General features: G+C 38.5%; 1 protein-coding gene across 4 annotated transcripts in view; it reads right to left on the bottom strand.

Annotated features, from left to right (window-relative positions):
* The window catches only part of VAV3 (vav guanine nucleotide exchange factor 3), a 352019-nt gene that overhangs the window by 188734 nt on the left and 148275 nt on the right, over positions 1 to 15010 (bottom strand). For all 4 annotated transcript variants that reach the window (XM_025417450.3, XM_035717928.2, XM_035717929.2 and 1 more), the window contains exons 3-6: positions 12269 to 12327; positions 9948 to 10013; positions 3064 to 3172; positions 1235 to 1327 (exon numbers count right to left, since the gene is read on the bottom strand). In XM_025417450.3, coding sequence (XP_025273235.1) covers positions 1235 to 1327; positions 3064 to 3172; positions 9948 to 10013; positions 12269 to 12327 — 327 coding nt within the window. The remainder of the gene's footprint in view (positions 1 to 1234; positions 1328 to 3063; positions 3173 to 9947; positions 10014 to 12268; positions 12328 to 15010) is intronic.

Below are 15010 nucleotides of genomic sequence, written 5' to 3'. Positions count from 1 at the left end.
AATTTACTCCCACCCCTCTCCCAAACAACTTTTCCATACCTTCAGCTCTTTTCCTAAATGGCCAAAATTTTCTCCTGGTTCTCATTTTCCTGACCCCTAAATATGGAAGTTGCCAGAGGTGGCCTCAAGCCTCTCCTCTATCAGCATTCATTTCCTAGATGAATTCATTCAGTACTACGGCCTTAGATTCCACTGCATAATGATAACAGCCCAATATATTGGTCAGTTCAACTTTTCCCCTTATTGCCAGCCTCATATCTTTAACTCCTTCTTTAACACAGCCCCTTGGAAGCTAAGAGGTATTGCAAACTTAGTACATTACAACAGACTAGTGATTCCCAAAGCTGTCCTCATCTCAGTAATAATCTTCACCACTCATGCAGTTATTCATGCTATAAACCTAGCACTTTTGATTGCTCTCTTTCCCATATATCCTTCACCTAACTCATCTAATCCACTTGGCCCTACTTTCAACATTTATTCAGAATATGACCGTTTCTTAACAGCTCTACAAATACCACCATGTTCTATCAATCTAATTACTGCAATATCTTTCTAACTTTTCTCCCAAAAAGTCAGAACAAGCTGTGAAAAACTTACATTAGATCATGTCACTTCTTCTACTCACACATGCCAGCTTTGAGCTAGGTGTTCTCCATGTCCCCTACCTGATGTGGTGGCTCATCAGCTCTCTGCTTTCGCTGTTTCTACCACCTGGGCTACTGCTATTCCTTGAAACACACTGAACACGGTCTCATCCGAAGGCCTTTCTCCCAGAAACTGTCATCTCTGGGATGTTGGCATGACTTGCTCCCTTAATTCCCCCAGCTGCCTGCTTAAGTGTTATCTTATCACAGAGGCTGTCCATTATCACTTTACATAAAATACCAGCCCATGTCCATCACTCTTTATCCTTTCCTTGATTTTTCTTAAAAAAATTTCTCACCACCTGGCACACTTATTTGCTTAAATTATAAACTATCCCATGAGAGAAACTATCATGAGAACCAGGGTTTTGCTGTCTTTCTTGCTATATCCTTAGGGTCTAACACAGTGCTATTTAGATGCTAAGAAACCAGTAGCTAGTTATGGAATGTATCAATCTGCTTTGAGATCTTTAAATCCAAAGTCCTACTGAAACTCAGAAAACACACACACAGTAGACACAGTAAGTTTAATATATTAACTATAAGATGAAGTACTTAGGCATCAAAAATAGTACCTGATAACTTACTTTTTCTATTGACTCCAATGTTTCTGTGTATTTTTCTTCTGTCTGCTTAATTTCTGCTAGGCAGCAACTTCGTATGTCATTTTCTGGACATTTCTGCAATTACAGTTATCAAAAAAATTATTTAAACATATGTTTTAATCTCTCTGGGAGTACGTAGAAAGAGTTCAAAATCACTGATCTTAAGCTTTCCATTCTAATAAAATACATAACTAAAAGATATATTTATTGCATTACAAAATATCTGTTAAGATGTTGAACCATGTAAATGAGAAAGTTTTAAAAAATTAAAAATAAACGAGTATAGACATTCTATATTGAAAACATGTCTTTCCTTGTAAATGTCATTGAATCTAGAAACATCACATATGGTGTAATGTAGTTTTCTTAATGTACAGCATACTTTACAAGTGCTATAGAAATACCTGCAAAATAACAAAAGGATATTTGATAAATAGAAATATTAAGATACTTTTTTTTTTTTAAAGAATCAACATTTTGGTGTTTGGTTCTCCTACTAAGTGGAGGTAGTAGAGCCTAATATGAAGATCAAAGGTGTGAGGATACAAAGAACTGGGTTCAAGTACCAGTTTTTCTGTTATTAGCGTGTTATTGTGAACAAGTTACCTATTTTCTCTGTGTCTCAGTTTTCTCATCTACAAAAGAGAGAGAATCACAGTTCTAACCCCAAGGAACTGTAAATGAGGTAACCTGGTAAAGCACTTAGCCCCCTGAGGAGCACACAAGAAGGGCCTACTCATCTAAATTATCATTGCCTAACCATCCCATAGTCACAAGCCAGCACTGTCAGTTGAATGGAGAGCTGCCCCTGGGAGATGCACTCAAGAATTTGCTGGTACCCAAAGCAGATGATAATTATAGGAGAAACAGATGATAATGTCACCTAAAAATACTCAGAATCCTGCCACAGGCAGCCTGTCAGCTCATACAGTGGGTTAGAGCGCATTCATTATGTTTCCCAAACAGACCAGGTAACTTGTTTCCATCCCACAGAAGCTACTGCTCTCTGTCTGGGGCACTGGACAACCCTCTAGCCTTTTATTAAAGGCAAGACTATAAAGAGAGCTGAGGAAATTCATTAAAGCACAGAAAAACCACCACTGAGCTGATGAAGAAAAAGCTTTTGTATAAAAAAAAAAGATTCTAATTAATAAAAGCCTAAGCAACTCACCATTTTTTTTTCCAGATTACAGGTGAGAAAACAATTCAAAGTAATTCTTTCTCAATGTTTTAGATATTTTAATGGCAGATAAGACCTTTGTGGGCACATATTGACTATGGACGATATCGGAAACTAAGTTTATAAAACAATAAAAGTCCCAGAAGCCCTTTAGTGAAACAAAAGAAAAAATGCCTCTTCTTACACCCCTAACAAATATGAAGAAACATTCCCTAACATATATCTAATGCTACATCAAGTTTAAAGAAGCCTTAACTGCTTTGTTTAAAAAAGATTTCCTTTCATGATAATAAAATTTCATGATTCCCTGGAATAACGTTCTGTTGCTACTCTGCCACTATTTAGCTGGGTGACATATCATTTCACTCAGACTTGCATTCCTTACAAGTAAAATCCAAGGACAAGACCAGAGATTCCCTACAGTTGTTTTGAACTGTAAAATGTCATGTTTATGTATTTCCAAATGCAGTAAATCTTAATTATACAGTTGAAAACTAGCAAAAGTAAGAAGAAAAAAAAAACTTTGCAGTACAAGTTACATAAATAATCACACGAATCAGTCTTGCAAGGAATCAGTATCCTAATAAAACAACTCAAAGTAACTTAAAACATAAGGCAAGTGAGAGCCTACAGGTTGATGTGCTTCCTCTGCTTTCATCAAGTCCTCGTAGACTTCTCCACCTTCGTCCTCCCCATAAACACAGTCGTAGAGACCTTCTTCATCATCCACGTGCGTTTCACTAAAACAAAGGGTATGATACTTCGGTCATTTTCTATTATGCAGTAAATGCAATAGCTACAGCCTAGTAGGAAATCCAGAGAGGAAATAAAACGGGATTCACAGAAAGAGCAAAAGGTTTTACAGTTCTTTCCCTCCTAACCAGAACAATGCCCAAAAACGGAATCCACCAATGACGGCAGTGACAACATGCCCTGGTATTTCCTATGTACATGCACACAGATGATCACTCGGCACACATGATCTCATGTGGTTGGCTCATGCCCAGTATTCACTGTGTTATCAAGCAGGCATTATTATTTAATCCATTGTAGAGATAAAGTAGTCGAAGAGAACTAAAGGTTATTTATTCGACTTGCCTGTGGAAACACAGCTAGTCCATGGCAGACCTGGATTTAAAACTGAGTCTGTCTTATGTTCTAAATGTTTTAATCACTCTATCCTACTGCCCTCATTTTTCCTATGGTAAGGCCTGGGATTGATCATTTAGATTAATGGGTATAAAGTGGGAAAGACAGGAGAGCTGAGGAGGATCTCAGAGTTTATAAATGGTCTTTTAAAAGCATCAATTTCTGCAGGGTTATTACTGCCAATACCTAACACAGTGGTTTTCCAACCATGCTCCTTCCAGCCCACTCAGAGGGTCTCCACAGGTTCCCCTGTTCAGCCAGATTCTACCATGATCTGTTTTGTCTGGATTCTGCTTAAAGAAACGATCCCAAGCCCACAAGGCATTTTTAAATACCATTTGTAATCTGCTGGCCTCCTGACAGATGAAAACCATCTCTATTTTTAAAGTTCCCATGAGCACTTACCCAGTAACTGATGGATATATCTTCCCTAAACCCTTTGTAGGACATCAAAAACCCATTCAGTCAAAATAGAAATAGCTTATTCCACCTATCACATGTTCTGTTACTACTCCTTAAGTTCTTCCTTTTAGCTCAAGATTTCTATAAATAGCCTCTATTACTAATAATCCAAAAGAATCAATATTTAAAAATTTGGACACATTAGAAAGAAGCATTAACATTGTTCAGAAAAGGAATTCAACTCCTTCAGTACTACCAGCTCTTATCATCTTTTCTGGCCCTATGCATATAGAACATTATAAATTGATATGCACAAAACTGGAACACTGTAACTGTAAATGTCACTCTACAACTAGGGTCCTCTGTCTAGGTTTGTCATGAAGGATTATTTGGAAGCATTTGATAGGAATGAACTGTTTCAAAAACCCAGAAGAAAGAAAGGTGCCTTAAGGGAAAGTGACCTGCTGGTAACAAACCCTGCTTTGAGGAAAAACTCTGCTTTGAGAAAAATTTGTTCTAGAGTTAGCTGTCCATCCACTCACGCAACAGACATTTACCAAGAATCTACAGAAGTCCAGACTCTTTGGTGCTAAGAATGCTTGGATCAAGAAGATCCAAGGACTCTCCCAGTCTAGTGTAGAAAACAGAGCAGATGAATGCAGAATGTAGAAGCCAGGGAAAGAGTAACTCTGACTAAGGAAGTCAGGGAAGGCTTCACAACAGATATTACATCTGAACTGGATCTTGAATTTATTTATCACCTTATTCAATAGATGTTTGCTAACTAAATACCACTATGTTCTAGGAGATATGGTTGCAGACTTGGCAGACAGAGTTGCTGCTGTCAGAGGTGAGGTACTCAGTGGAAAAAAGGGGGAAGAACATTCCAAACAAAAGACATCGACACGTGCAAAGGCAGAAGGTGTGAAAAGCCCAGCAATGTCAAGAGTGGTGTCCCATTCAGGCAACTCAATGTGAGCCCCAGAGGGAAGAGCTAAAAATCAGCCTGTGAAAGGCGGTACACCCTGTAAGCTCAACCTCATGTGGGCATGTGGGATGCAAGAGGTTTTTATATAAGGGTAGAGTGGAGGCAACAAGAAGACATAAGTCCAGAAATGAAACCCTGTGGGTAAGAGATACTGACAGCCATAACTAAAGACAAATGAGGAGAGAAACAAAGAGACTTCAGAGACTGTGTCCGGTGCAGTCAACCAGACTTGGTGACCAATCAGAATTAGAGAGAGAGGGGAAAGGAGTGAAAGAAGCCACTCAGCTTCCTACTTTGTAAAACCAGGCAGATGGCAAGTCATTAGGCAATTCCAGAATTTCCATACTGAGGGGTTTAAGGAGGCAATCCAACTAGAGGACGGGAGTTGAACCAGTCTGAACACTTTCTAGAACCCATCAAAGGATAGGAAGATTTGATGAGTCCATGAGGGAGCAGAGTTAAGAAATTATGCCAGAACAGGCTCTGGAGCAGAGGGGATCCCATTCAATAAGAAGTTAGGCTGTGAAATCCATTTCTCTGCTACTCCTCTCTGCCAGCTCCATGGTCTCTGACCACCACCTCCACCTCTGGAAAAACATCTTGCTGAAGTGTTGCTTTTGACTATTTCCCATAAGAGTAGAGGTACATTCTGTATGAATACATACAGATTTTTCTTTTAGCATTGTAGGAGATAGTGCACCTAAAGTACAAGCAACAAGATCAAAAATAAACAAGGTGGACTACATCAAACTAGAAAGTTCCTGACAGCAAAAGAAACCATCATAGGAAAAGACAACCTATGTATGGAATGGGGGAAAAAAATGTTTACAAACCATCTATTTGATAAGGTGTTAGTATCCAAAATATTTGAAGAACTGATACAACTCATACAAAAACAACAAAATAACTCAATTAAAAAATAGGCAAAGAACCTAAATAGACATTTCTCCAAAGAATATATAGAACAGGACAACAGGTATGTGAAAAGACGCTCAACATCACTAATCATTATGAAAACGCAACTTAAAACTCACGAGAAAAAAAAAAAAAAAAACTCACGAGATATCACCCCATGCCTGTTAGAATGCCCACCATCAAAAGACAAGAGATAAATCTTAGCAAAGATGTGGAGAAAAGGGACCCCTTGTGCATTGTTGGTGGGACTGTATATGGGTGTAGTCACTGTGGAAAACAATATGGAAGTTCCTCAAAAAATTAAAAATAGAAATACCGTATGATCCAGGAATTACATTTCTCGGAATATATCCAAAGGAAACAAAAACACTAACTCAAAGTGAGATCTGCACCATCATGTTCAGAATAGCATGACCAAGACATGAACACAACCTAAGTGACCACTGACGGATGAATGGATAAAGAAATTGTGATATGTATATACACACAATGGAATATGATTCAGTATTTCTACCATCTGCAATAACATCGATGGACCATGAGGGCATTATGCTGAGTGGAAATAAGACCAAGAAAGACAAACACTGTGTGATCTCACTTACATGTGGAATCTAAAAACAAAAAATAGGAGCACCTGGGTGGCTCAGTCGGTTAGGCATCTACCTTCAGCTCAGATCATGATCTCCAGGTCCTGGGAGCCCCATGTCAGGTTTCCCCCTCAGTGGGGAGCCTGCTTCTCCTTCTCCCTCTGCCTCTGCTTCTACCTCTGCCCCTCCCCCTGTTTGTGCTCTCTCGCTCTGCCAAATAAATAAAATCTTACCAAAAAAAGGCAAAGCCCAGAAAACCTCATAGTAAAAGAGATCAGACTTGATATCAGAGATGGGGGATGGATAAGTGGGGGAAGGTCGTTAAAAGGTACAAACTTCTAGCAGTCAGGTAGATAAGGACTAGGGATCGAATGTATGACACAATGACTACAGCTAACACTGTGCACGGTATACAGAAAGTTGTTACAACAGTAAATCTTAAGAGTTCTCATTACAAGGAGAATTTCTTAAAATCTCTTTTTCTTTAATTGTATCTAGACAGAAGGAATAGAGGTTAGCTGACCCTACTGTGGTAATCATTTCATAATATATACAAATAATACCATTAGGCTGTATTCCTTAAACTTACTCAAGGATGTATGTCAATTATTTCTCAATAAGCTGGAAAAATGTCTTTAAAAAAGAATTGTAGGAGTGACACACATGCCTGTGTGTACGCAAGGATGAACACCCACACCCAAGATTGGGCTAAAATGCTTTGGTTTTGTTATTCAATCCCATACAAAGGAAGATTTTCTTGCTAAAAGTTTGATCAAGAATTTTTTTTTAAGATTTCATTTATTTATTTGACAGAGAGAGAGAGAGCACAAGCAGGGGGAGTGGCAGAGGGAGAGGGAGAAGTAGGCTCCCTGTTGAGCAGGAAGCCCAATGTGGGGCCCGATCCCAGGACCTGATCATGACCTGAGCTGAAGGTAGACACTTAACCAACTGAGCCACCCAGCACCCTACTCAAGAATTCCTGATCCACATAAAATGAAGTGGGGGCGGGGACTGGGGGAGAAGGGAAGGATGACTGATTCTTCACATGGTCAACAAACCAACAATAATCTATATTACTTTTTCTGTGTCCAGCTCATCTATATATGGGCATGACTGCACCCTGATCATAAATGTAGAAAAAGCAGACACTGTGCAGCCTAACCATCTCACATCCTTTGTTGCATCCTGTGTCTGTTTCTCTCCACATGAGAATGGAATGATCCCCTCTGCAGTAGGGAGCAGGCCAGTGTTGGTTCTAGGGGCTTCCTTCGGGGTGGTTTCACCCCCAAAAGTCCGAGTTAAGGATATGAGCCCAGAGATCATAACAAAGCTAAGACTGAAAATCCAGGTGTCATAGCAAACTCAGAAGCAAGCACTTGCAGAAATAACACCGTGTTTGGACCTTCCACCACCAGATGGAGACTTGAAACAGTCTGTATCTCCCAGAGCATGAGCAGGTGTCTCAGAGCAACTGACTCAGGAGCCCAGATTTCTCCAAATTTAGCAAGGGCTTGCATTCTCACAGGATTTATCCTGACATCGACACAACATGATGAGGGCAAGCTATGAAACTTAGTAGGTGTAAACAATTGGTGGGGCTTAAAAAAAGAACGTAATAGCTCTAGAAATAATATACTCTTCTTAAGATTTTATTTTACTTACTTGAGAGAAAGAAAGTGAGTCTGAGTCAGGAGAAGGAACAAAGGGAGAGGGAGAGAGAAAGAATCTCAAACAGACTCTGTGCTGAGCATGGAGCCCAATGCAGGGCTTGATCTCACAACCCTGAGATCATGACCTGAGCTGAAATCAAGAGTCAGATGCTTGACCAACTGAACCACTCAGGCACCCCTAGAAATAATATATTCTTCTTAATATTTCAAAGGATTTGGTTATGTTACCAGTAACCTTACAGTCACTTTATGAAAACTATAGCCAATTCAGTGAGATGATCAGTATGAATCTTGCTCGAAATCAGGTTTTAAGAACAGCTAAGAAACTGTCCTTCATCAACATTTAAAACATAAGACTTTGAGACCCATCCAAGTGCCACTTATTCTGGGATGGGCTGCTGGCCATCCTGCCAGCATTCTCCTCTGTTCTTCTACTGAAGTTCTTAGAGGGGCAATTTAGCCTGCTTCCAGGGGTCGAAACAGTGAGGAAGAGCCTCAGCTCTGGAGTAAGAACTGCATTCAAATCTATAGACTAAAATTTACTAGCTATATGACCTACAACAAGTTTCTTAGCTTTCCACGAGTCAGTTTTCTCCTTCATAAATTGGGATAATAGGAACAACCTCATCATGTTGTGATTAAGACACAAGGCAATGTGTTGAACATAGCACACAAACAGGCACTCAGTGAGCTCGTACGAATGATTAGACAGCTCAGGCCTGAAGCATAAGGCTGGCAAACAGGAGATGCTTAATGCAATTTTGCTTAATCATTCAGAAAACAAATATTTACCAAGGGCCTAGCATACACCAAATGCTATGTAAAGTTCTAGGAACAAGGTGAAGTTCCCTGGCCTCACAAAGCTGACCTTCTAAAGAGGAAATAGGGGAAAAAAGGAAACAAACAAAGACTGTCTCAGGCAGTAGTGAGTGCCATAAAGCCACAGAGCAAGGTAAGGGGCCGGCAGCAATTTCAGATTAGTCAGGAAGGCCCGTCCACGGAGGGGCGTCAGAGGAAATGTTGGAACGGTGAGTGACCAGCCGTAAGGGCAGGAGGAGCAAATGCAAAGGTCCTACAGCAAGAACGAGCTTAGAGTGCTGGTGTATTAGGATGGATGAACAGATGAATTTCCACAGAACCTGAATCTCTTTTGGAGCATGATCTATTTCTTATTATAATTCTTTGCAAACATGCCTGATCTTTTTCATCAGTTCCTTAAGGGGTGGGGATCATTTTTTTTTATATTTCTTTGTAATCTGCACAAGTCACTCAATCAGCAGAAAATAATCAGGTGCAAGGGCCTTTTGCCTCTCCTGACTCTTAAATAATAAAGCCCAAAAGGATTCTCTGTGCAAAACAAACAGCATCTAATGAAACTCCCAGAAGAACTCTAGCCCACACTCATCTCGTCTTTCCTTGAACTTTACAGACCATGCACTGCCCTGCCCTCAACTCCAGTAGCAGCTCTGCTTTCTTTGTCACTGGTTCCTTAACTGTCTAATTCTAATTTCACCCTCCACCTCTAGTATGTCTCTGAGAAACTCCCAATTTTTCCTTCATTGCCGTCTGTTTCCTCACTCGCCACAGGGAGTGGCATGGTGTGGGGCACGCAATAGGAACTAAAGTCAGATGAAGTACATTTTCTTGTGAAGCTTTCCATCACTAGTTTCAGGTGAATTCTTACACGTCTTAATCATTAAGCCACTTTTCTGCTTCAGAAAGCTATTTTAACATCCATGGTTAAAATCCATAAAGGATGCAAACATTGGCAGTGGTTTAATTTTGCTGAAGATGCCCAACGTACTCTATTAAATCAGGAAGGCCTTTGTAGATGTCTTCATCACTAACGCTCTCTTCTGTGGGGAAGGGCCTAGAAGAGAGAAAGGAAAAAAAAAAAAAAGATGAATAAGCAACCATTAGGCTAGGCATTTAGCTCTCACTAAATGCATAAGGTCAGCTGCTGGCACAGTGATTAGAGCAGTCATCATGTTTAACACAACGTTCCGGGCTTCTCCCAAAGTGCCCATCCTGTGGCCGTGAATGGGATCGCCCAGGGACACTGGCACCTGCTACTGCAAATTATGGGTAGCATTACCGGTGGTTGCTGCAGTCGCCAGAGCAGCTGTGGACATGCTAATATGCTCATCTGGCCACACACGGCTCACCTGCAGGCTCACCATGCAGCAGCCACTGTAGCTCCCAGTCCAGGAAACAGGCAGCCACCCAAGTGTCCCTGCCTTCAGCACTGTCTCTCTCCACTTATGGAAGCTGATCTGACAAAGAGTTTGGTAACAATCATCCTTGCATGACTCAGCCCACTAAATATAGATAAAAAATTATTTGAAGACCAAAATATCCGTGCCCTTTATATACGATTATTGATTCTGGCAGACTTTTCTACTCGGACTTCAAAATATTTAAGGTGTAGTTTTTATTTTCATATATTAGACAAATGAGTGAACCCAGACCTTAGGGAGGGTAGGATGTTTTCTTTGTTCTCAATTAAAAGAAAAGCACTTTAATTGATCCCCTTTTCCTAGCCTTTGGCTTTTTTGCCTAATGTACTATGCACTCTTTTCATAATCCCAACATAATTCCCTAAATGCATATCTAACACAACCATAATTATACTATTGTGCCAGAAATTTTACTTTCTTTATATGCAGCCAGTGTCATGTTTCATAAAAATAAGAAGATCTATCAAAATAATAAATGAGCACTAAGTAATTGCTAAATAATTATATTCAATATATTGAAAAGCAGATTTTCGTATTTATGGATTAACTGAATACTTAAGACATTTAAGGAATTTACATTTTTCAAATAAATTAAAATGCATGAGAAATGCTGAAGTTTCAAAGTCTTTTTTTCCTTAAATTCAGGCACATTTGATTATACTCTTATACCAATGCAATCCATTATACAAAAATTTGAAAATACAGATAATAATTATTAAAAAGGAAAACTTTCTAATGTATATCCTTTCAGAATCAAAAATACATAAATACATAAAAATAGAATCCAGCTATTTCAAAATTTGTGGTTTACATGTAATGGCATAAAATATATACTAATATGGAAAGATGAATCATGTAGAGCAAATTATAAGGTGCTGGACACATATCCAGCCTTGAGATTACTTCTGTAGAAAGCTGCCAAATTCATAGCCCATTTCCAAGAACTGATCTGCAGGGTATCCTCCCTGGGGTCACTGTGCTGTATATCCAGGAATGGGCTGCCTGGACACAGCCAATCAGCTCTGTAACATGTGCTTATGTCTTCTCCCTTAAAATCTGAATGTAAGCTGGACACAGAAAAATGGAAGCAACAGAGGGAGAGACATGGCATCACAGAACTCCTAACGGCTGGAGATTGAAGTATGGAGCCCTGAAGAAACCAGACAAACAACGAAATCCATTCAATTTCCAGGCAGCCTAGCTGTATGGCTACTGAAACTGTTGCTCTGTTTTTCTAATGTTACTAAAATACAAACTTCTGAGTAGGTAGTATGTTAAAGAGAAAAAGCCCAACAAAACATACGTGTCTACATTTATTTCCGTGCTTACTGACTGCATAATACTCCACAGCATGGAGATGTCATAATTAACTTACTCGATTTACTTCCAAGTTTACTTCCAAGTCATAATTACTTACTCAATTTACTTCATTTAGTACTAATCCTTCAACACACAGCCTTGTATACATTTTATACTTGCTTGATTACTTTTTAAACTCCTAAAGTTGTGAGGTATTGTTATGGACTATAGGAAATAAATGTACAACAGCTTTTCAAGTATTTACTTGAGCATCTGTGGTTTTGTGATGAATCATATGTAATGAAATAAAATGTTGGAGGAAGTTAAGAAAACAAAGTACCCCATCAGTAAGTTAGTGCTGAACTGAGAATGATGTTTAGCCAATGTATCTTATTCAACTCTACAAATAAGGTTCTTATTTGCTCTATTAATTTCTAATGCGTATTAGGCACTTATACATCAGCCACTGTACATGCATGAATGAGACACGGTCCCTGCACGCAAAGTGTTTTTACTAACAGTAACCATTCAATAAGTAACCATTACATTGAAGGAATGGAACACATGAACCACAGAGAAATGAGCTTACCTGATTCCTGTGGCCAACGCTATCGGTGTGCGAGAAAGTCGTGACAGGGTTTCTATAACCTGAGAAAAAAGAAAAAGTGTTAATTGGACATGTGTTTAAGATAAGAATGTTTTTTGAAAATAGTTTTATAACCTAAGAGAAAAATGGCAGCAGAAACCTAAATTTGAGGACACCAACACAAAATACAGAAAAGGAAGAGCTGTTTCTGAGATTTATAACCACCTAGATTATTTATAATCATGTCCCTTTGTTAATTTTGTAACTCCACACAGATTACTAAACATCAGTTTTGCAGTTTCCTTATCACCAAAGCAAAGAGTTATGGTAATTCTAGAGGTCTTGTATCTCCACTTCTACAGAATCTGAAAGGTCTTGTAAAGCTGCACTATCCAAAACAGAAGCCACTGGCCACAGGAGCCTATTTAAATTTAAATTAATTAAAATTAAAATAACAAAAAATTAAGTTTCTTAGTTGTCAAGCCACATTTCAAAAGCTCAGTAGCCATATGTGGCTGGTGGCTACTGTACTGTACTACGCAGACATCAGACATTTCCACCATCACAGAGAGTCCTACTGGGTAGCACTGCTATATAGCTAAGTGGTTTAGAATGTGGGCTCTTTAGCCAGACCACAGTTCAAATCCTGGCTTTACCTTTCATTAGCCATATAACCTGAAGCAAATTGCTTAAGTTCCCTGGGCTTCGGTTTTCTTATCTGGATACTGCCTATAATCATAGGTAGCTTATTAATCATCTCAATGATTAAAATTAAAAATATAATACACGTATTTAAGTATTACTTATTTAAATGATAGCTATTCTTTATTGCCAACTTTAAGAAAATTACATTATAATTCTGAGTATTTGCAGAAAAAGAACTTCCTTAACCCTTGCTTACCTGTACATAACTTAAAGATTACTTATGAAGACTTCAGTACCTAAGCCCTGCTATAGTTTTAGCTTTTAAACCTAAGGATTTTACCCTCCCTTACCACTTTTATTTTTATTTATCTTTAAAGATTTTATTTGTTTATTCATGAGAGACACAGAGAGAAGCAGAGACAGGCAGAAGGAGAAATAGGCTCCCTGTGGGAAGCCCTATTAGGAACTGGACCCCAGGACCCCGGGATCACGACCTGAGCCAAAGGCAGATACTCAACCACTGAGCTACCCAGGCACCCCGGTTCCTTACCACTTTGGACCTAAGTTCATCTCTCTCAAAGACTCAGTGAGGAACCCTAAGAACTAAAATGTACTTTTCTCATGAAGCCTGTTTCTCCGGTAACCGATTTGATTTGTCCTAACTCTCAAAACTAAACAAAACTTAAAGAGGTTTTTCTATAAGGCCTATTCAGAACAAGGGGGGAAAAAATCCAAAAATCTCCCTCTGAGCTGAGATGAACTGAAGAATTCAGTTCAAACACAGAAACATAATAGCGAGGTCTTCAGCACTCCAGCAGAAGTCTCATACAAGTATTAGCCTCATACCTATCTCTTGCCTACTTCAGGAGATAGTATTATTGCTTAAGTTATAAATGTACAGCTCTGGAGTAAGGATATGTGGTTAAGCTTTGGCTCATCAGATTTCAGCTAAGCTCACTTTTACTAGCCTCTATAAAATGTGGATAACAAAAACTAACTACCAGCCTCATGGAGTTACTGCAAAAATTAAATGAGATAATGCTTAACTCAATAAATGTAAACTTTCATTATATAAAATTATCATTATATACAAATAAAATTTAATTGAAAGACTGCACAATTTCTTCCTGGTTTAACCTTGTGGAACATTTGAACTGAAAGCAAGACACAACCACCTAGATAAAACTAGATATCAATTAATTCCCCATACTAAAAATAAAAGTATCTTCAGTGAGTCTGTAAATTTAGAAGATCATGAATGAATAAATAAGTTTATCAATATAAATTGATTCAAAATAAAAATAACTATTTACTAAAATTCCAAAATTATGCATTACTGAGAGAAATGTCCAGCTTTTGGAAGATTCTGGAATAATCTGTGTAGTACTTAGACTCATGAATTAAAGATACTGTTGCATTTCAGCATTAGCCTTATCCGGATGGGCACTGTGTTAAAGCTGTGGGGGGAAATCTGATTCTATTTTGCCCAATGGTCCCAGCATTACTCAGAAGAAAAACAGCAGTAACATTAGTATGATGTAATTTACTACTATGCTGTATTTTACATTTTAACAGAAATATGGTTTATTCTTGGGTATATTATCTATAATAACTAGGATATATATAAAGGTAAGAATGTATTTTGCATTCCTTTTCCCAGCAACAATCAGAACTATTCACTCACTACCCATTCCCATTCAAGACTGCAGTTTGGTTTTTTTTTGGTATAATAAATTATCCACCAGAGGGAGCTAGAAGATAGTATATTATCACTTTGGTCCTACATTAAATGTGTCTTATGAAGTACAAACATTTCTGAAATTCAACAAGATGAAACCAATTCCTATTATTTATTTAAAACCATTACTTATTACCATTCAGTAATAGAAAAATAATGAAGGTTCAGATTCAGTGGATGAAAAGGATGGAAGAATAATGCGTAGCATGTCTTAAAGTGACTCTCTCAGGACAATCTCTCAGTTTTGTGTCTATCCAATTGTACATCCATTAACTCTAAGTTTAGCCAAAGCAAATAAGACTGTTTAGTCAATGTAGTGTTTTTAGAACAGTGTGTATTCTATAAAGGTGGAGCATATCCGG

Source organism: Canis lupus, chromosome 6, assembly GCF_003254725.2.
Source record: "Canis lupus dingo isolate Sandy chromosome 6, ASM325472v2, whole genome shotgun sequence".
NCBI lineage: Eukaryota > Metazoa > Chordata > Mammalia > Carnivora > Canidae > Canis > Canis lupus.
The sequence above is the reverse complement of the archived record's forward strand: the minus strand, read 5'-3'. Positions and strand labels throughout refer to the sequence as shown.